The 23,501-nt window shown below is 47.1% G+C and overlaps 1 protein-coding gene across 1 annotated transcript in view; it reads left to right on the plus strand.

Moving 5' to 3' along the window:
* The window catches only part of LOC144768630 (serine/threonine-protein kinase NLK2-like), a 329,305-nt gene that overhangs the window by 187,530 nt on the left and 118,274 nt on the right, over nucleotides 1-23,501 (plus strand). The window contains exons 7-8 of the mRNA XM_078652439.1: nucleotides 13,905-14,006; nucleotides 14,660-14,746. Of these exons, the coding sequence (XP_078508565.1) occupies nucleotides 13,905-14,006; nucleotides 14,660-14,746 (189 nt within the window). The remainder of the gene's footprint in view (nucleotides 1-13,904; nucleotides 14,007-14,659; nucleotides 14,747-23,501) is intronic.

A 23,501-nucleotide genomic window follows, 5' to 3' on the forward strand; every position in this document is an offset into this window, starting at 1 on the left:
CCCTACCAACTCAAGTGTTCATGCAGCTTATAGGCATGATGGCCTCCTGCATATTCATCGTCCCACATACTCTGCTTCACATGCCCCCCTTACAGGAATGCCTAGCACGCCAGTGGATTCACTTCCGGGTTTTGAACGCCAGTAGCGCGAGGGCGACTGTGCCAAAGGAATTCGTAACACACGCACCCGTGGTTACGTTTTGTTGTTTTTACGGGGAATTTACCCTTTGGACTTGATCTGATTGCAGCGAGAACTGAAGATATAATAAACAAAAACAGATCGTTGGGATTAAGAGTACAGAGAATATAACGGTGGCGACGTCTATCGTGATTTTACATCTTTAAAGGTACCCCTCCGGGTTGGAAGTATCACCGGAATTGGGTTGAAATATTGACGATTCAGCAATTGAGCCCTGAAGAGTTGTAGCTTCTGTGTATGTACAGTCCTACAACGAAACACGTGTCGGCTGGCTGTGTACAAAGTCACCTAATTTTGATGACCTAATAAAAAGGAGATACAAATAAACCTCCAAGAAAACGACGCTGGACAAGAATTTCTTTTTGTATTTTGAATCCAATTTTCACATTGTTGTTGAGATTTTTCTGAGTGCGCAGGATTTTGTGTTCATGTTGTAAGAGTGTTTTTGTTACGCTCCAATTGAGGGGTTCTCAGGGGTCTCCCCTTCCTGCCTGCACCATTACTTTTGAGATATACCCATCACGTTTCCTTTGCTTGAGCGCCTACTAATCCCGAACACTTAAAACCCTCCTCTTTGATAGCACGCCAGTGGAACCAAGTTTAAGGACAACTAAAAGACCTAGTGTTGGCAGACAGTCGCACTTACCGCTCTCTGCAGTGTTGGAACCCACAAAACCTTTCCAAGGGGCGTCTGTTCCAAGAGCCGGTTCCACAAGTAGTACTAACAGCGGACGCATCACTGACAGGTTGGGGAGCCCATCTACTTCTATATACAGTCCAAGGTCTCTGGACAGCCAAACAAAAAACACTACATATAAACCACTTAGAATTACTAGCAATGAGAGCCTTTCAGTAATACTTACGCAACAAGGCTGTGGTAATCCGGACCGACAACATGACAGCCATGTACTACATCCAGAATCAGGAAGGCACACACTCTCTACAACTGTCTCACCTAGCACAGAGCATATGGAAGTGGGCAATTCCACAAAACATCTATCTCCTGGCAGTACACCTCCCAGGTATAGACAACCAGATAGCAGACCTACTAAGCTGACAGTCAGCAAGTACACGAATGGGAGATTCATCCTCAAGTTCTCCAATCATTCTTCCAAAAGTGGGGACATTCAGACATAGATCTGTTTGCCACAAACAAAAACTCAAAATGCCTGTCCTTCGCCGCCAGGTTCCCACACACGTTGTCACAAGGCAATGCGATATGGATGAACTGGTCCGGCAGATTTGCGTATGCTTTTCCACCAACCCCAATGATTCCATTAGTGGCACGCAAACTAAGGCAACAGTTACTCACAATGATCCTAGTTGCTCCCACATGGGCAAGACGGCCATGGTACACAACGCTCCTAGAACTCGCAGTGGTGCTTCACCAAAGACTGCTCCTCTCGCCACAACTGCTAACACGGAACCATGGAGAAATCAGTCACCCAGATTCCAATCAGATGAACCTAGCGATCTGGCTCCTGAGGTCTTAGAGTTCGGATATCTTAACTTGCCTCCAGACTGTATGAACATTATCAAGTAAGCAAGGCGTCCCACTACCAGAGCATGCTACGCAGCTAAATGGAAAAGATTTGTTATTTATTGTAATAATAACCAAATCAATCCATTGGATGCCTCCATCCAAAATGTAATATTTCCTTAGAAGACATATGTAGGGCAGCTACATGGTCTACCATACACACTTTCACCAAACACTACTGTGTTGATGTGCAAGCTAAGCAACAAGCTGCTGTGGGCCAGGCTGTCCTTAAAACTCTTTTTCAAAGCACTGCAGCTGATACAGGCGACCACCGCTAAAGGAGAAACTGCTATACAGTCTATGCTACGATATGAATTCAGCAGCCAACATGCCTCGAACGGCAAATGCTACTTACCAGTATGCATCTGTTCTTGGCATGTAGGGCTGCTGACATTCATATCGCCAACCCTCCTCGCCGGTGCCTGTCACAGCTGCAGTACTTTTCTACATACATTTACATGGACATCGCTTACTTTTCTTTACTCCATCTTTGCCACAATGGCGAAAAACAATCTGAGGATGGAGAAGATGCCCATGCGCACTGTAGTCCAGGGGAGAAGTCACCTATCTCGTGATACTTCGAAGACTCTTCCAGGACAACAAGGTGCAATCATCCGGACCCAACACTAGGTGGCGATCTATGCTAAGATATGAATGTCAGCAGCCCTACATGCCAAGAACAGATGCATACTGGTAAGTAGCATATTCCTTCCACATCCTAATACATCCAGCTCATTGCCGCTACCTATGATTCATCGTAAGTGGTCTGCTCTATCAGTTCAAGGTTCTATCCATCGAGGTCACCACAACTCCAAGGGTTTTCACAAAATGTTTAACCGTGGTAGCTGCTTATGTTAAAAAAGCATAAATCCACATGTTTCTTTACCTCGACGATTGGCTGATAGAGTGCAAGTAGACAAGAATGCTTGGCCCACACTCTGGCCACAGTCTCCCTCCTTCACACACTAGTGTTCACAGTAAATGGTACAAAATCCTCCTTGTAGCCACTACAAATACAACCCTTTCTAGGGTCAAACCTCAAATCGAAGCAGTGAAACCCTATCCCCAGGCCCCAAAGAATACAACCTTTCCAACAGTTGCTGCTGCTTTTTCAGGCACTCGGTCGCATTCCAGTTTGCACTGTTATTTTCTTGCTAGTCATGACGAGGTCTTGCATTACGATAGTGCCTCATGCATTGCTTCATTTGCGTCCACTTCAGGAATGCCTATCCAAGTCTATGGTCAAATGCGCAGTGCCATATGGAAGATCTAATGTTGGTAAAGGCCAGCACCCATCGCTCTCTGCAGTGGTCGAACAGCAACAACTTGCCCTTTCAAGACCCTATTTCACAAGTGACCATTACCATGGATGCTTTCCTAACTGGGTGGGAGGGCACATCTGAACGGTATGGCAGTAAAAGGTCTGTGTCCACCTCATCTGAGGGGTCTCCACATCAATCCCTTGGAGCTGTTAGCCATTCAATTAGTTTTGAAAACTTTCTTTTACAAATTCAAAGCAGAACAGTACTAGGACAAACAGTCAACACGACTGCCATGTTCTATCTTCAGATGCAGGAAGGTACTCTCTGGCTCTGTCAACCCTAACTCAACAGTTATGACATTGGGCCATATATCATCAGGTTCACCTCAAACAGAATTTCTGCCAGGAGTGGATAGTGACATTACAAATCTACTCCGCAGGACCCATAAGCTAGTTCATGAGTGGGAACTCCACTCACAAGTCCTGCTCCCTTACTTCAGAGACGGGGCATGCCAGACCTCGTTCTAGTCACCAAAGCAAAAAAAGCCCACTGCCAAAACTTTTCTGCCAGGTTTCCGTACCCTCAATCCCTGGGTAATGCTCTAAGGATCAACTGGTCAGGGATCTTTGCCTGCGCTTGTAGGAAGCTGGCTCTGTAAATGGTATACCACTAGGTGGTTATACCTTGCACAGAGTCCATCCCCCAAAGTGCTTTATTAGTGGTAGTTTGAGCGAGCAGCCTTGGGCCTAACACAGAGGAGTGTAAGACATTTATTGCACACACATTGACCAATAACTGACACTTGACCCTAAAAGGAAATCCACACAAATTCTATAAAAAAAGCTTTTTGAGGTTTATTTTAAGACCAAGATCTTCGCTAAAAAGGTAAGTACTTTTTTCAGGAAAAATACTTTAGTTTTTTAAAAGTCGACACCGTGCAATTTTCAAACAGTTCAATGTTATTTTATGGAGGAAGACAACAATGTGTTTTCACGGGCAAGTCCCCATTTACAGTTCCAGTCTTTAGGATTTTAGGTCAGCAGAGGGCAAGGTTCAGGTAAGCACCAAGTCTGCAGCACAGGGGTGGCCGGGTGCAGAGGTCAAATTCGGAGATAGGCTCAATGCGTTTCAAAGAGACAGGGGGTGCTTGAAGCCATGCTGTTTTCAGGTAAGTAGATCAGTTTAAGGGGCCAAGCTTCCGTGGCTAGAGCAAGCAGAGGCTGGGCACAAGACAGCACCAAACCCACACCACCAGCTGCACAGGGGCGGCCGGGTGCAGAGTGCAAATACAGCGTTGGGTGCCCAATGATTTTCAGTGGAGAAACTCTGTTGTAGGCAAACAGGCTGCCGGTGTCGAATGGAAAGCTGCACAAAGGAAGCCAGTGATTACTGAGGTAAGTTGAGGTGTCTGGGGTCTCCGGGACACGGTCAATCGAAGTCCCAAGGGGCTTCGGGTTCAGGGGAGACCTCTGACTTCTGATTCTTCTTACTAAAGCCGGTTGCAGGGAACCTCTGGATTCACACTGCATGCTTCATTGTGGCGTCCAGGAGTTGTCAGCCACCCCTAGACTGGGACTCTGGATTGATGGGCAACCTTTTCTGTAATTGGTGGGCCACATGGACACAGGCCGGAGGTGTCGGGTGCCGGGTGGTCAAGGATCGCGGATCTGAATGGCACCAGAGTCCTTGAGGCTGTTTTCTTTGTGGACAGAGTCGCTGTCCTCTGGCGTTCTGATCTTCTGTGGTGCTCGCAGCTTGGGTGGAGATCGCTGACTGCTGGACAGGCGTCATTTAATTGCAGGATTTTCGAGGGCTGCAGACAGACTGGTATGGCTGGAGCCAACTCAGTAGCCGTCTTCTGTGTTCTGTACGGGGGTCTTCTTTGTCATTTTTCTTCTTAGGTCACCTGGAACTAGTTTCAGGGTCTGGGAGAGCCACCGAAATACTAAATTTAGGTGCGTTTTAAGGGAGTGTCAGACAGGGCCAATGGGCACCTTTCGTGGGGTGCCTACACCCTCAATTATGCCACCCTCCTGTGGGAGGAGTCCAATTTATGTTGTAAACAGTGACATCAGTTAGCGTGCTGTGATTATCTACAAAGTAGGGGGCATTCATTTTTTTTCCAGAACAGGCAAGGATTATTCCTTATGCTAACTTCCTGCAGTTTTTACCAGGCTTCATGCCTAATGGCCACCTTCCTGTGCAGAGTTGCTTGTTGATTATTCTGCCTAGGGTCTCTCACCAACGCTCTGTCCCAGGGCACCTGTTTCAGAGCTCACATTAGATTTCTGTGAGCCTTTGGATAGTTTCTATCCGATCACCTTTGCGGCCTAGGCTCTCTGGCCTTACCACCAGTTATCAAATTATTGGTGACCGTGTCACAGATTTAATCAAACATGCCTGCAATATACGCTTGGGTTTTAGTTCACCATCTTAGCAAACCATTACCTGCTTTCGTCTTCTCTCTACAAATTACTCCAATACAGCCCGAGTCAACCACAGTCCACTTACGTAAAATACATTTGTTCTTTGTAAGTACTGTTGGTATGGTGATAGATGTGCCCGGCTGCATGTTTTGTTAGCTGTACCTAAGCTGTAAGATCGATAGTGAGAAAGAGTGCTTATTCAAAGGGGAATAAAAAATATCTCTGCAGAGGTTATGCTCGCTTAAAATGGGTGTAGTCCTCATCACATCCCATAATCCCACAGACAGAGGTTTCAGAAATTGTGGCAAGCGGACTGAGGACAGACCTTCCAGCGAAGACCCAACAACAAATTAACCCCTAAAGTTAACAAAGTTCCAGATCCCTCTTTTGGGCTGTAACTACAATACGCCTCCCCCAACCACTGTCCGGTACTTAACAGGGTTATTACTCTGTTACTGACCTGTGCTCACCAAAACAGAAAGAGGACTGGGCTCTCCTTCTTCCTGACCTATTTCATCCAAATGGTGACAGGACCCCTGACCCCGAGGATAGAAAGCGAAACTGGACTACACTCTACCTCATTACTATTGGAAACAAACATAGGACTACAGAGTCACTCTTTAGCTTCCCTAAGGAGTCGGCCATCTTAAACTAGTCACTAAATCATAGTTTCATCAGCCTCCTCAGCTAACAACCTCACCTCTTGCACATATTAAGGCTCATGCTCTTGTGATCTATGGACACAGAAAAAGGACTGCACTAACATTTATCTCCAGACAGGATTACTCTGTTTTGCATATGTGCTCTCATATTTATCATAATTTTATGTCTTAGGGACTGTATATATCCTGACCTCAATCCCTCATCGATCCTGTTCATGAAATTAGGCTATTTTGTTTTGTTTATATTATTACTAGGGCTACATATAGGCCTGTGTGTTATCTTACTTAGGGTTCGTTCACCCGTGTCCAGTTACCCTTTCTCCTTTATTTACTATTTCTCTTACCTCTCTCCCTCTCTCTTCAAATTTTAAATTAGTCCTCTCCTTTACCTACTCCCACTCTCGGCTCTACTCAGCCTTTCTACTCAGTTCTTTTCCCCGCTATCCCGGTACCATTGCTCTCATTATGGAACCTACTGGCATTCACACCTACAAAATCATCTACCCTTCCAAACTCAACAAGAAATCGGCCAAACGCTTTAAACACAACTTTCTTAAATCTCACCCAGAAACGCCCTTTGCTGACCTTTACTTCACACCACATAAGGGAATCACGACCACGGATATCATTTTCTTCACTAGACGCAGAGCTCAATTGAGGAAAGCTTTCCTAGCCTTATTCTCGATCTCCTCGACGAGGAAATCCGCACACGGTCTTATGATTACACTGCTCCATCACAATTCTTCCATGCCACAGCCACCCTCACAATCTACAACAATGGAACTATTCTCATCCAATCCACAGACCGCAGTCTAAATCTATTTGATAATATCTTCTCCACTATAAAAGATTGTTTCTAACCCTCCTACCTCTTCCCAAATTACCCAATTTACTCAATTTCCCCTCACTCCCAGCACTCCTGTCACAACTACTCCTACCCCCCTTACCACCCTCCCATCTCCTACCACACTGCCATCCTTGAGCGTTGGCCCTCACTCTTCCCCCAACCTCTTTCTCACCCTCCAGCATCCCTCCTTGCTCTCCCCCCAACTCCCTTATGCCGCCAATCTGCTCTACCTTATCTCCTAACTCACCTCTTGCACAATCTTAGTCCTCCCACTATGCCCACAGCCCCTTACACTTGCTGTCCCTCTTCCCCCTCCATCCCTCCCCCTACCACCCCCCTATCTCATAACAACACCTTAGTCTTCCCCCTACCCTGTACATCCCCTCCCGCTCCCTGTACAGTAGACGCCCCTCCTCTGGCTGCAAACAAAGACCATTCCCCTCCCACTAAATCCCCCCAAGAACCATGCACAGTATTTGTTCCCCCTCTGGCTCCAAATAGAGACCATTCCCCTCCTACCGAATCCCGTCACCCACCCTACACAGGAGTCGCTCCACCACTGACTCCAAGTTGTGACCACCCTCTGCCCAATACTATTCCTACCATCATACCTCCCCCCCTTCATTAGCCATTTCCACCTCCCTTGCACCTTTGCCTCCATTGTGCACGACCTTACAAGCATCACCCCCCCTTCCCCCATCTACCTTCATCTGATTCCACTCCTAACCAAATCACACCCACCCAACCCATTTCTCACTCCAACACCTCTACCGTTCCAATCGACACCTTGGATACGATTGACAACTCTTCTTCAGATCAAAGACTATCTCCACTCATTCAAAGAGCTATTCTCAAATCAACCCTGTCATCTTTTTCCCCCGAGAAACTCCTTACCCTACAAGCGCCTCTCCCAACCCCCACCTCCTTGCAAACAGAATACTCCTTATTGGACACCCATCCCCTCGCGCAATTCTTCCACCCGTCCTCTCCGCACCGCCAACCCACTCTCGGCATACGACATTCGATTTCTCCTACACTCATATGATCTCTCACCCACACAGTCCCCACATATCTCCCCATCCCTACTATTCCTCTCAATCCCTTCAGGTCCTCCAAACAAAACGATAGAGGTATCGTTGCCGATAATCTAAAAAAAGTCTCACTCACCATCGACCCCTCCTCCTCCCTTGTCAATCCTCTGCTTAAATGCACTCTTCTGAATTGTAGATTGGCCCCCAGACATTCCTCAGACATTGCAGACCTCATTATCGCACATAACCTAGACTTGATCATACTCACCGAAACCTGGTTAACAGACTCCTCCTTACCAGTCATTGACATTCTAGTTCCCCCTAACTACCACATCATCAGGCTAGACAGGGTTGGCAAAACAGGAGGTGGACTTGCATGTATTCACCGTAGCAATCTCGCAAACAGTAGAGCTAGCTCACCCTTATTCTCCTCCTGTGAACACCTCTGCCTTGATATCATCAGCGGAGCTACCCCTGTTTGCTCCCTACATATTATCTACCACCCTCCAGGAGACAACCTCACCTTTACTGAACACCTCATGGATCTGATCACAACGAACACTGGACGTCAACATACACAGATTTTCCTAGGGGATTTCAACCTTCATTGGAACGACCACAACGACTCTGTGGTCAAGGGTCTCAAAAACTTCCTCATCGACCTAGACCTCACACAAATTTGCAACAACCCCACCCACGACAAAGGCTCCATCCTGGATCTTATCTCCAAAGCTGAGTCAATCCAACCCTGTGATTGGTCTGACCACTTCATTATCACTTTCTTCATTAACGAAACTCATTCCGACTCAATCCACCAGACCAAAGGTTTGGAAGAGAGACCTGAAGAAACTCAACCCCAACTCACTACCCTCCCTCAACCACAATCTTCTCTTACCCCCCTTTGGCGTCGTTGACGTACAGGCTCTTACAGACCACTACCTCAAGTCGATGTCCTCAATTATCAACGCAGCTGCCCCCCTTCAATTAAAGAATGTTTCCTCAAAAATCTCTAAACCATGGTATGACGGGATCCTTAATGATGATAGACGAGCAATGAGACTGGCAGAACGTAACTGGAGATCTGTCCCGTCAGCTTTACACCTCAAAAAGCTTAAGAAAAAGAGAAACGCTTACTTCAGAAAAATCAAACGCTCAAACTGCTTTCTTTAGCCTCCAGCTTGATCAAGCAAAAAACCGACCAAAAATACTGTTTGAGTTAATAAAAACTCAATCCAGAGATGTCCCTCAAACTCTCTCAAACACCTCTAATGCACTGCCGTCCTGTGAAGAATTTTCTTCCTTACTTAACTTAGTCAGACAACATCAGGAATGACCTCCTCACTGATCTAAATCTCTACTCCAACCCTGACAGTAAAAAGCCCATTGAGTTAAAAAAACAATGCCTCGTGGTCATCTTTTGAAATATACTCGGAAGAAATAATTGCCAAGATTCTTAGCACACTGAAGCCTTCCAATCACCTCACTGACCCTCTACTCGCTAACGCCGTAAAGGACTTTATCCCATTACTTCTCCCTCTATGGACCAAAATCATTATTAGCTCACTCCAACAAGGATACATCCCGGATTCCCTCAAAGTGGGACAGGTTTCGCCCATTTTAAAGAAACCCACAGCGGATCCTTCCGAACTTTACAACTATCGCCCTATCACCAATATCCCTACCCTTGCCAAACTACTAGAAAAATGCGTGCACCTTCAACTGACTAAACACATCGAACACTTTCACCTCCTCAACCCATATCAATCAGGTTTCCGAGCAGGCCACAGTACTGACATCATTGATGATGCACTTCAAATACTTGATCAGAATGGTTCTTGCCTCCTCATATTACTCGATCTCTCCTCAGCCTTTGATACGGTCAAACATGAGAATTTACTTGATCTGCTGAATCTCAGAATGGGTATCTCAGGGACAGTTCTCAATTGGTTTACGTCCTTTCTCCACAACAGGACCCAAAAATTCAAGATCAACAATACTTTGTCCACTCCAGTCCCTGTAACACTTGGTGTCCCTCAAGGATCCTCCCTCTCCCCTACTCTGTTTAACCTAGTCATGGAACCCTCTTACTGTCCTACTCCAAGCATCTAATGTTCAATTCCACATGTACGCTGATGACACCCAACTCTACCTTAAAATACACACCCTCGATGAAATACTCAACTCAACGCTTAGGAACACACGGACCTGGCTAGCAGAGAATCACCTCAAAACGCGCTAAAAACAGAATTCCTCTTAATAGCTCCTCCCTCCAAAATACCCATCACTCAGGCCTGGCTTAACCAGCTCACTGCTCTCAACATTCAACCTACTATTGTGGACTCTGCCATCAACGGTTATGCCTAAGGATTTAGCAATCTCAACATGCATCATCACATCAGCAATGCAACGAAGGGAGCTAATTTCCACATCAATACATTGCGTAAATTGAAACCTTTCCTCCCTCCCAAGGATTTCAAAACTGCAGTCCAAGCCTTGGTCATCCCACGGGTGGAATATGGAAGTGCTGTCCTATGTGGTCTCCCCCTATCAACTATCACACCATTAAAAGCCACTATTAATGCTGCAGTCAGACTCATCACAGGCTCGAAAAAAAGATCACACATCACTCCCGATCTAAAAACTCTAAACTGGCTGCCCTACGAAGCCAGAATACATCTGAAAATCGCCTGTATGACTCACAAAGCTTTACACCATAATTCCCCCAGCTATCTGGCGCAGAAGCGGAAAATTTCTGGTGGATCGAGAGCAACAAGAAGTGCCAACACTCTTCTTTTGAAACCCAGGAGATTCCACAAGAAAAAAACTTATAAACGCTCTTTCTCAGGAATGGCGCCCAGGATATGGAATGCCCTCCCTCCAGAAATCCGACTTATCTCTTCCACGGCATCCTTCAAAAAAGAAGTATAAGCTCTCCTTTTAGACAAATTTACCTGATCTTTTTTGACTATTGTAATATTATAACTCAATACCTCCTCCAAACAATATTTATATTGTTCTCTGCATGTATATTGACCGCCTTGTATCGTCGCCACCTATATTGCTACTCTCTATTTTTTGGAACCATTTACACCTTTCTTTTTCTCAAATTCTTTGTTTAATTATTATTCTTTTGCATGCTTATTTCTCACTATGATTGTAAAACGCTCTGATATCCGTAAGGATTTTGTTCGCGCTCTATAAAACTTTCAAAATAAATAAATCCAACCCAATAAATCGGTTGGACTTTAATTATGTTTCTAAATAGGGCTTAACAGCTATGCATGTGTGTTGATTTTGCTAACCAGTGTACTATCTTATGTTTTTTAGCTGATGGTAATCCTCAGCCTCGGTCAAGATTTAGGGGTAGAACGTGTTTTAGAACGATCACCACTGGGGGGGGCTCAGGTGGTAGCTGTGAAGCTCTTCTCGAACTCAACAGCTGTTTCTGGTACCCTTCTCCATCTATCCTGGTTTGGCCTAGATCAGCTGGGCGAGGAGCAGATCTCAATTGATCTGCTACAGAGGTAGCAGATACATTTGTATTTGGAGCATTCTTACACAATGGATCGAGATTGGTAAGACTCAAGCTTACCTTGTTGCCCCGATGGCCATCTCCTGACTCTGCATTAGTTCTGTCACAAGGGATTCCAGCATTTTGTGTTTGCAAACCAGTAATAGGGCCTGTGTTATCAGCCGTCTTAAAGTGTTCTTGTGCAACCAGAGTTTTCAGTGAAGAGTCTATATTCTTAAGAACAATTACAAACGTAGATTGTGAAGACTCTTCCCCCAGTAGAACTCTTCCTGCAGCCATCCAGAGTGACCACAGTGGTCCCTTGCACAGTAGCAGCTTTTGTGGTGTTTGCTAGTCTTTTAGCTTATGTGACATTAGATCTATTATTACTTATAGCTTTTTCTGGTGGGTTAGGACTTGCAATTTCATCAGTCATTCGGAGTGTTATTAGAGTCAATCCCCAAGTTACAGTTGATTATACATGGGTTGGAGGTTTTAGGATTGGTCTCATTATTCCCAATATGACATGATGCAGGAAATCCACCACAGTACTAGTAGATGAGTTAGTTTATTAGAGCTTTTTTGTGGCCCCCAGCCTTTCCACTAAGAACTCGATTTAACTGTTGAGCTCTCCCATGACAGTTGTAAGTAAACTTGTGATAGTAGTTCTTAGTGGGCAACATTGCAGATGTCCTTTTCCCGTCTGGCTTTACCTTCAAAAGCAGATGGTTTCAGAAGCAGCAAGAACTAGTTAAGGTCGAAAGTACAGAGGTGGCAAAAGTGGTGTCTCAGCCCAGCCTAGGCTAGGCGCAGACGGGCCCACTCTTGGCCCGGGCATGTGCCTGGGTGCTTCTGTCGAGTGTCTGGCGTATTAGAGCACAATGTAGTCCCACCCCAGCTGTGGCTGATAAGTGATGGAAATCATCAGGGACGGCCAAACAGTTCCATTTATGCATTTTATCTTGGGTTTCTGTACTTGGTTATGCTCTAGAGCAGTTTCTCATCTTTTGGAGTTTTTCTCATCCTTTGTCTTCCCATAAATTATATTTGAGAGTATTTTGTATTTTATTGAAGGTTGATATGAATTATTCTTTTAATTGTTGTATTGCATTTACATGCACCTTCCTTCTGAATTGTTGCTCTTGTATGAATGTAGATACATTGTTTTTCAACCTAGAGAATGCATTGATCCTGCTCTGTATGTAAGCATAAGCAAAATGCTTTAGTTTATGCTTTCCTACAAGTGTGGACGTTTGATCGCTTTGTGAGTCCACTGGGTAGCATAAATCATCAGGATTTAAGATTATTCTTGGAGCTGGATTCTGTGTGGACTTGCAGTTGGAGCGGTGTGCCATTTGATTTCCTGCTCCCTTTTTTGTAATGTGATGTGACAGCTCAAACTAGTTTGCCGTAGAAGTGGGTACTGCAATGTAAGATGGCATACAGCTGTATCGTCCGCTGTGGATCCAGTCATACCCGTTTTATTTTATTTTAGTATTTATATAGCGAAATCTGGGCCTCAATGGTGTGTGGGGGTGTTTATATTGAAAAATTTCTACAAGCAAATAATGATTACCTCGAGGTGCGCGAAGGAGTAGAACAAGTTACAAACTAACATTGCAGTAAGGAACTGAGCTTTTCATGATTGAGTTCTTGTTTTCTTGTGGGAAATTAGAGGAGATAGTGTATGAATAGATGGGCCTTTGATTGTTTCTGGAAAGTGGTGAGTGGTGTCAGAGTTCTTCAAAAGGGAGAGAGTTCTCTATGCAGTGGAGTCCACATCAAAGAAGTATTGTATTTGAGCTGCTGAGGTTCCGTACTTATATATTTTAAGAATACATTTGTGACTTCTTACACCCTTTTGAATGCCAGACTTGTTGAGAACATCAGCAAGCTAAAGCATGATGTTTCCATGGATTGCCCAGTGAACACTCCAGCATATTTTATACTGGTTCTGGGCAATCTGATAAGGTTGCGAAGAAATGGGGTAATATCAGATGTATCTGTAGAATGGAATAGCCTGGTGCAGTACCGCTTTACGTGGTGCTAAAGAGGACTATGACCTGTCAATGGTGCATTCTAGAAATGAAGTATTTTATTAACTAATGAATGGTCCGCTTTTTTAATAGATCATGGGTATATGGTGACATATTTTGTTAGCGGGAGGGGTGAAATTAGAAATGAGTAGATTTTGCCTTCTTGTAGACATGGGGGAGAAAAGGGAGAGCAGAAACTCTCAAGTGTGAAACCAAGGGACAAACTAGTTTTGCGGTGGGTGCAAATCATTCCAGCTTTGAAGAGTACAGGATCTCGGGATCAATTCTGTATGTTTTTAGGGTAAAGAGGTGGGAACAAATCGGTGTTCTGCATGTGTAGTATTAATCCACGTGCCAGTTTTTTCTTCACACACTTTTCATTTCCCCATAGTTGGACCTCATCACAGATCTGCTGGGCACACCACCACTTCATGCCATGCGAACTGCCTGTGAGGGGGCTCGAGCTCACATCCTCCGTGCCCCACACAAGCCGGTAAGAGAACACTCTGTATCCCTCCTTCTGAAAAATGTGCAAGAAAAGTAAATAAATTGTTGACTTTGAAAGTGGAACAGGTTTGAGGTTTTAAGGAGGGTTGAAGAGAATCTTTCACATGCAGACTAGCCACTGATCAACTGTTCAACAATTGCAATACAACCAATAGCAGAATCATTTCTGCACATGACCTGTGCTGATTGCCAGCTGTGTGTTAATCAGGGAACTTTCTGTGATAGTTGGAACCCATAGGCGCCTACTCCGTCTGCAGTTCCATTGTCACAAGGAGCGTGGGGGGAGTGAGGGAGGTATTTGTCATCATCAAAGCTGTCGACAATCTGAGTATAGCATGGAATGATGTCTTGATGTGTGCACCAGTGACAACTTCTGCACAGCTAACGAATGAAATTGGTGTAGGTCATACTGGGTGCCTACAGATTCTCATTTAACATTAGCCATTTCATTGGGTAAGTGTTATATAGGAATCCTGATGATTTAGGTCATCAGGATAATTTAGGATTATTAAATGCAGAACCTTTGCTAAAGGACTGACTAAAGTTGTGCCAAATACCAAAAGGAAGTCCATGCGTCAAGCTGACAAATGCCTCTGTTGGCCCTAACCAGTTTGTTTCTCTTCTGCTTTCTATTCACAGCCGTCACTATCCGTACTCTATATGCTGTCAGGAGAAGCTACCCATGAAGCCGTTCACCTCCTGTGCCGCATGCTGGTTTTTGATCCTGTGAGTATCTCTTCCTGCTTGTTGTTTTATCTAGTTATGTAGGCAGAGTGTGTCAATCCTCCTCCCATGACTGATATGCAGTGTGTCCAGCTTCGTCGTCTTCGACCTCCTCCCAGGTTATCTTTGTTTACCAAGTTCACACCTAGTAAAATTTCTAAACCACTCTGGTTTCACATACGATCCTCTCAAAATCGGGACAATGCAGGCTGGCTCTGTCTTTAGGGAGAAGGTTCTTTGTAAGAAAGCACTACTAGCTTTCTTCAAAATCTTGTATTCCTGAAAATATAATTACTTTTCTCTTTTTAGTACAATCATGTTTACTTTCAGTATTCAGTAAACATTTCTTAATTAAAAAAAATATTGGGACCTGTACACAAAATGCACATTGGAGTACGTTTGTAGTAGTACAAAGCTACTACAAAATGCTATTCACAAACTACATGTGAAGGCCTATGTGTCGATCTCCACCCGACTGTAATGTCTCAGCATACATAGGTACACCTTTTAGTAGTAAATTGATAAGGAACATGGGGGAATTTCTGGAAAATGGGGAATAACTGGCTAAATGGGAGCGGCCTTAGAAATAAGGAGGGTTAAGGGAGGGGTATAGGGAGGGACATGTACCACCCACAAAAGTGGAAGCCTACTCCCATTCACACACTGCGTGTCTATAGTTACTACTACCAAAAAGCACTGTCAAAGTCAGTAGGTCTTGCCTTGTTAAACTTTGGCTTTGCCAATGCTTTTTGGTGAATTTCCTTGAGAAAACAGCAAAAATCATGCATGTGCACACCTACAGAATGACATGGGCTCCACTTTTTCCATTTATCAGACTAAGGAGGGGTTGGGAATGGAGGTGGGGGCCTAGGCAGGAGGGGAAGTGCTGGTGGAAACCTTGGAGGGGGTACTCGTGTGGAAAAGCAGGAGGAATTGTTCACATGTATGCATGTATACTTATGGAAAACTCATACATGATTGTGCCAGAAGCAGATGTGGACATCTTGGCCACTGCACCGTAATAAGACCTAAATAATTTGCTTTGAATTGTGACTGGTAATTCTTATTTACACGCACGTTTACATACAGACAGTAAACACATCATCTCCTGTTCGTGTTTACTTGAACGACAAGCTATTCAACTGTAAACTTATGTAACATTTGGGATGAGGGCAAAAGAGTGGAAGACTTTTGGTCCTGCGTGACAGTTTAAACTGAATGCCATCATCTTGTAATAAAAATTGATACATAAGTAACACATCTAGGCTCCCCTCAGGCATTACTTTGATTAATTGGCAATTATACTTTGGATCAGCCCACAGCACACTATACATTGAATCGGGCAATTGGCCATCCCCATTGTATAACTTGCTACACGCCATGAAGCACCTAAATGCCTCGTCAGGTATAGAAAGCTCTGTGAATGGAATTGCTATTCAATTAAGGTATTTGCGACTCGAAGGGGTATGCGGACAAGATGGCCGCACAGTAGTGAGGCTCCATCAGCCCCGGAGCCCTAAACCAGCAGGAATCCTGTAACTGCGGGGCAATCTCACTGTGTCCCACCATACCGAAGCGGAGGGTCAGCGACAACACTACACCTGCTTGCAGGACAGGCAGCAGCCACAGAAGACCGTATAAGCGCCAGAAGCGACTTGCGGCCTAAGCAACGAGGCGCGACCGGCTGGGGTCGCGTGAGGTGAGACCCAGCAGCCGGCCGCGCGGATTGGGCCCGCCCGTTGTGATACTCTCTACCTTCGCCACAAGACACCTAGTGGCTGTGGAAAAATGAAACTCAATCGAATAAAAGAAAAAATCGAGAGAAAAGGTCGGGGCCTGCACAGCGGGTGGAAGAAGAGCCCATCCGCCGAACGGCAAGCAGGGCCGAACGGCAAGCAGGGCCGAAGCAGCAGAGGGGGCCCACTCCTACCTGCCACGAGAACCATAGAGCTGCCGGGCTCACGTTGGACAGGTGGGGCGGCGCGACTGGGGGAAAGCTATGCTCTGCGACAGACTCTTGCCACTGCTGCTACAGACAGCTTCAGAGGCGCCCCCACCCGCGTGGCCGGGCCTACTGCTGTGCCCGCCCACGAGCCGTGATCTCCCCAATCAGCCGCCCACGAAGAAATGCAACCCCACTGGTGCCTGTTGACCCTAGCCCGGGCTGGGGGGCAGTGAGGGTATACCAAACTCTGCTGGAGGAGGCTGTGAGGTGGACGGGTGCGGCGGCGACGGACAGCACCTCCAAAACATTACATGCCTCCCTGCACGGGCCCGGGGACCTGAGGACCCGTCACATAAGCCCTGGCACCCCCAAGTGCCCCGCTGTCCAGGTACCAACACGGTCAATCACCGGGGGGGGGGGCTGGGGGGGGGACTCGACCTCTGCCACGTCAGTACTCGGACAATCCGTGCTGGTCCCCCCGGAACCTCTGCACCAGTGTGGCAGGAGGGAGTGAGGTTATCGGCAGGTGGACTGGAGACCCTGCGATGCTCAAAACGTTTGGAGTGTTGGTGAGGGAGTATGCGCAGCCCCAGTACTGCACCTGACCAGTGGCTTCGGGGACACCCCCATTCACGATCTGGTGGACGTGGCCCATACGTGGACCCCACACCTTCAGTCACTGGGCATACAACACCGCCTAAAAAGAGGCCTGGATCGCGGGAGCGATACTGATTCCCCCACCACCACCAGGCAGTGTGGGGTAGGAGAATAAGTCTCGCCGAATGGGCAAATCACAAACTGATGCTGTGCAAACTGGGACGCTGCGGCAGTGACGTGGAGATAAAAATCCTACATAGTGTGCCCCTGGAGGGAGCTAGCCTGACGACACCCACACCTGGCATTGCACGGCAGGCCTCGCATTGCTCGGGGGCTGCTGCGGGGCCCCACATCCCCAGATTTTCTCAGACAGCTTCACACGAATACCACTTGCTCGCAGCACCTGTGACGGTGGGCTCCTATAAATCTCGGACTGTCTGAGCAGCACCAACACTCAACTAGCAAGTGCCATAGCCCCTTAAGCGGCTGAAACGCGAATGCAATGATTTGTGCCTAGTGGGGCAGAGTGGCAGCCGTCTGCGACACCCAACCCCCCAGATACGAAAGGTGCAATAATGGGGAATTCGGACGGTAAACAGCCTAAGCTCACCTTCGAAGCCCGCAGGACGCCGCCCGAGACGGAGCAAGACAACGGAGGCCAGGCGATCAGAGATGTGGATGAAGTAGACATGAAGACGATATTTAGCACAATGAAAGCTAGCTTTGCCTCCATTGATGGAAAAATAGACTCAATGTGCGCAAGAATGGACCAGATTACCCAAAAGATCACAAAGCAAGATGGTAGAATCAAAGAGGCAGAAACGCGAATCACTACCCTCGAAGATGACCACGCACAGGCGGCTGGACAGCTCAGACATTGATGAGCTGCTGAAGGTGATCGCAGCGAAAAACTAGGACATCGAAGCCCGCTCCTGGTGGAACAATATTCGCATCACTGGCGTTCCGGAGATGACCAACACCGTACGGCTAGAAGACTACGTAGAACGACTGCTCATCTCATGCTTTGGGCAGGAGAGCTTTTCGAGAATCCTAATCATCGAGCAGGGTCACTGTACCCTGGCGCCGAAACCCCCTCCTTGGGCACCGCCCAGACCCATGATCTCAAGACTGCTTAACTATTGCGACCGTGACACAGCGCTACGTAAAGCAAGGGAGTTGAAAGACGTTATCTTTGAGAATAATACTCTATCATTATATCCTGACTTCACCCTTATCGTTAAGGAGGCGCGTAAGAAATGTATGCCCATCAAGAAGAATCTACATCAAGAGGGTGTGGAATATGCCAGGCCCTATCCCGCACGTCCCCAGCTCACCTACAATGGCAAGCACCACCTATGTAACACACCACAACATGGGGCAGACTTTTTCAAGAAAACAATGCTGGCTGCAAAGAGCGGAGCGCCCCACATTGGGCGACAGGGAGGACTCTACACAGCAGGATGAGGACTGAAAACAAAGGTCGGACACTCGTGGTGCACCCCCGCAGGTTAGTTTGTGGACATTGCAGGTACGGCTGTGGACTCTGAGCAGCAGGTAACGTTAAATTTGTGTCCCCGTTTGACCCCACAAACTATTGTTTGATTGAACATGGACAGTGAGAACCCTGAGCGAACTCATACTGTGTATTCCGGGGCCCCCTCCTGCCTGGAATGAAGTCGCAGGAGGCGCAGTCACGCCCCTTGGGGCAAATGTCTTTGAGGGTGTTCCCCATCCCCCCATTACTGGGGATTGTGTTGTCAGGCTGTTGCCTTTGTTGTTACTTGCTGGGGACATTTCAAGAAAACTTCACCAGAGACTCTAAGACCGAGCAATATCAGATTTCATGATTGACAGCGCTTACATGACACACTGTAAATATGTCAGAGTGTAGTCGCTGCTGTATAATACCGCAGCATTGATCGCGCACAGCCCACTCGGGACACAGGGTGTGAGAGTATTCGTAGAAATGTTGGGAGGGGTTAAGCGGGGGATCCGTGCACGGCAAGTTGGGGTTGCCGTTGTGGGAGGAGCGGGTGGGATTTTGGGCGGGCATACTTAAGTTTACATTGGATAACTGGACATATATGCATAACACAAAACCGGAGATAGATGCATGCGGTTCTTACATAATTGCACATGATTCCCTAGGTAATGGTGGGTGAGGGGCCGCAAGAGCAAACTGACACACACACACATGGGATTCCTAACATGGAACGTGCGGGGGCTGGGCAACCCCAGAAGAAAACAACATCTACTGGCTTACCTGGACAGGCATCGCATTGGCATAGCCATGCTGCAGGAAACGCACACGTTTCCTACACAGCAACCCCAGTTTGCCTCCAGGTGGGCCTCCCACAGGTACTTCTCCTTGTATTCAGCATACTCGAAAGGCACTGTAATTCTTATTAAAAGAGCGGTTCCCTACACGGAAGAAGGATTGACACTTGATCCGCATGTGAGGTATTGTATGACATGGGGCTGGTTGGCGTCCGAATCAGTCACGCTCGTTTGCAGCTATGGACCCAACACAGATGATGAAGACTACTATATCACCTTATGGGCACGCATAGTAAATATCAGCTCGATTCATCCTATATGGGGGAGGCGATTTCAACCTAACACTGCACCCTCCTTGAGACCGCTCCCACCCACTGCTGCATCAAAACTCCAAAGCACAACAACAATTCCAGCAAATACTAGCAGACAATCTGCTGGTAGATGTCTGGCGCCACCTTCACCCCACACAACGAGAAGGCACATTTCACTTGGTGATACATAACTGGTCTCGCCTAGACATGTGGGTTGTATCACAGGGTATGGCAGTACATGCTCTCTCCACTTGTCACCTTACGCGCACCTACTCTGATCACTCCCCTGTGCTTATGTTGCTAAATCATCCGGGTCTGCAGCCCAAATCCAGGCTGTGGCGCCTTCTACCTACAGCGCTCCTTGACCAGCTGTTCCGATCGGAATTGGGGGAAATGCTCGAGGAGTTCATTAGACTCAACGTAGACTCGGGCCCCTCTGTGACCACAGTATGGGAAGCGTTAAAGGTCACTGTTAGAGGACACTGCTTAGCCAAAGTGGGAGGCATCCTTAGAGACATCTGCACAACCATAGCCAGCCTAGATCGCCAGCTCAGGCAGCTAGAACCCGAAACCCACGAGACACGCAATGGCCCCGCCCTAGCCAAAATCCGGGAGCTCCTTATGGAATACCAAGCAGAGGCAGAGAGGGAGTGTCGCTTCTGCGGAAAGTATCACATAGCACGTAAATACGGGGAGAGTGAGCGTCCTGGCAAAGCGCTGGCAGAAACTATCAGGCCGCCGAAGGCAGCGAATCGCATGTTAGTGATTTGCGATGAGGAGGGGTCGTCACACAGGATACATCGGCCATTATGGGAGTGTTTGCCACACACTATACAAGTCCTGGGCGACACGCAACAGGAGACTCCTCAATACCTACAGCAGATAGAACTGGCCTGGCTAAGCGACCGGCAGAGGGACTTCCTGGCGTCTGAGTTCCACTTAGACGAAATCCGAGAGGCCATAATGCAAATAGGGAATAGACTCTGTATCGAATTTTATGAAACCTACATAGATACGCTAGCACCCTCCCTCAAAGCACTGTACGAAGAGACGTCTGAAGCGTGATCCCGCCCCACCCACAATACGTGAACCCATGCTGGTCTCCCTTTTAAAACCCGGGAAAACCTCTGAATCCCTCGTGTCGGCCACTGTCCTTAATAAATTGTGATGCCAAGATACTGGCAAAAGTGCTGGCTAACAGACTCACGTTACTGATGGAGAACCTTATCAGGCTTTATACCAGGTCGGTCAGCCTCCCACAACCTGCGGACCTTGTTTTCTTTCATGCATGGTATAGATCAGGACAAACAGGAGGTGTCTGTCTTTTTAGACGCCACCAAAGCGTTCGACTCCCTGGAATGGGGCTACTTATTTGCTGTTCTGACCCACATGGGATTCCTGCCCGGTGTCCTCAACTGGATTAAACTACTCTAGTCTTCCTACTGCCAGACTACTCTTAAATGGGGAGCGGTCCCCACCCTTCGCTATATCCAGGGGCACGCTGGCTGCCATGCTGCGACAGCACCATAAACAATATGCCCTAGACTATCCCACCTAACTTGTCTTAATTTTGCTCTATCCGGGCGATATCCCGCGGTATGTGCGTGACCCATTAAACGCCATGATCCGCGAAGTAATTAAATTTGGGGTCTTCTCGGGCATCATAATAAATTGGGGGAAGTCTCATGTCCTGCCACTTACCAGTGGCACTGCTCCATTCCCAATGGAGTACCCGCTGCAGTGGTGTGAGGAGGAGGTCCGCTACCTCGGTGTCCACTGTTAATAAAGACAAAGACTAATTAATAAGGGCAAACTATGGAGTGGTCCTCAATAAGGTAGAAAGCTCCATCACCAGATGGGGATAGCCCTTCTGCTCTCTTGCGGGTCGAGTGGTTTTAATGAAAATGGTCATTATGCCTAAGTTCCTATACCTGTTCATAAACATCCCCTTCTCACCCGGCCGCCAATTCTTCACCAGACTGAAGTAAACATATCCGCTTAGCATGGGGAGTGAAGCAGCCTCGGATCAAATGGAGCACCCTTACACTGCGGTTCGTGCACCTAATCCGGTACTCTACTATCTCAGCGTTAAGGCGCACTACGCAGCGTATTGGCTTGCACCCCCACCCTTCATGACTCATCTGGCGGTTGAGCAAGGGCACATGGCATCCACTTCTCTTGCAGGATAACTAGGCGAAGATAATAAAACGGCTAGGGGATCGCTTTCCACAGTGGCATACATCAATAACGTGTGGTTCTCCATAGCCAAATGATCCCAGACACCCATGCTCTATTTCCCGCTGCTCCCTCTTCGAGATCAGCCTAACCTACCCGTCACACAAGAAGGCATCTGCAAACGCATGTTCCTTCGGCTCGGGATGAATACTTTGGGAGACATGTACCAAGAAGGGCAATTCAAAGGCCCAGAGGCATTTTTTAGCGACACTCACCCCACCCCCATGGACCACATTTCCTTGCGACAGGACCTCATAGCCGCTACATTTGCATTCCCAGAAGAGCCCCCCACACTGCTCCCACTGAATCTGACACTGCGGGCTGGGGCACCGCAAGCTGTATCGCGCATATTCAAGGCCACCTTAGGGGCAGGACCAACTGAGTCCACGAAAGCGCAGCAGGGATGGCAAATGGAACTAGGCCATCCAATTTCGGACGAAGCCTGGGCATATAGTTGCCAGCAGACTGAGTGCATCACCGCTACTAGCAGATTTAGGATCATACATTTTAAATTCCTCCACTGCATGTATTACACCCCTGTTAAACTACACAAACTTCAACTGTGGGACAGCGATAAATGCGACCACTGTGGGAGAGACGGGCCGGGATTTCTACACTTTGCATGGGTGTGTAGACCTGTGGCGCTTCTGGACCGAGGTGGCGGAGGCTCTGGGGTGTATGACTGGGGGGAGGATTTAACTTACACCCGAAATGGGCCTCCTGGGATACCTCCCCTGGCTCAAAGGCAACACCAAGCGCTTCTTGGCACTTTGCCTCCTCCTCGCAAAGCATAACATTGGATGCAGATGAGGAAGGGGCAGGGCGCCCACATTTAAGGACTGACCTTACTTACTACCAGGAGCAAAATGCCATTTATGCCGAACTACTCCCTGTCCGATCACGACCCCGAGACATTTGAGAACCCCTCACATCATACCTGCTGAAAGAAACAGGAGGGGACACTGACACCAATGTGGAAACTGAGCAAACTAATTGTCAAGTGGAGGCGGTGGGGTCCCAGACTAGCGGGGGTACTGCCTAGAGCACACGCAGTGTAACTTTGTATGTCTCATGTTGATACCATACTTAATGTACAATGTCCCAAACTCGAAGCTCAGCATCTTTGTTATTCTTTATGCATTGTATCACTGTGGTTTGATGTTTGCACTGTAAATGGAATGCCCACTAAGAATTATTGTATTGAAATTACTGTAATACTAAAAGAAATGCCAATGAACAGAGTTCATAAAAAATAAAGGAAGAATTAAGGAATTTTCTTTTAACTCAACGCATTCACATTTTCCTCTGTCCACAAAACAACTGTTTGGTGTACTTTTGTTATAATTGTGAATGACGTCATTTTGCCTACTTTACTGTCAGCTTTCACATAATC

The sequence above is a fragment of the Lissotriton helveticus genome, chromosome 7 (genome assembly GCF_964261635.1).
Source record: "Lissotriton helveticus chromosome 7, aLisHel1.1, whole genome shotgun sequence".
Lineage (NCBI taxonomy): Eukaryota > Metazoa > Chordata > Amphibia > Caudata > Salamandridae > Lissotriton > Lissotriton helveticus.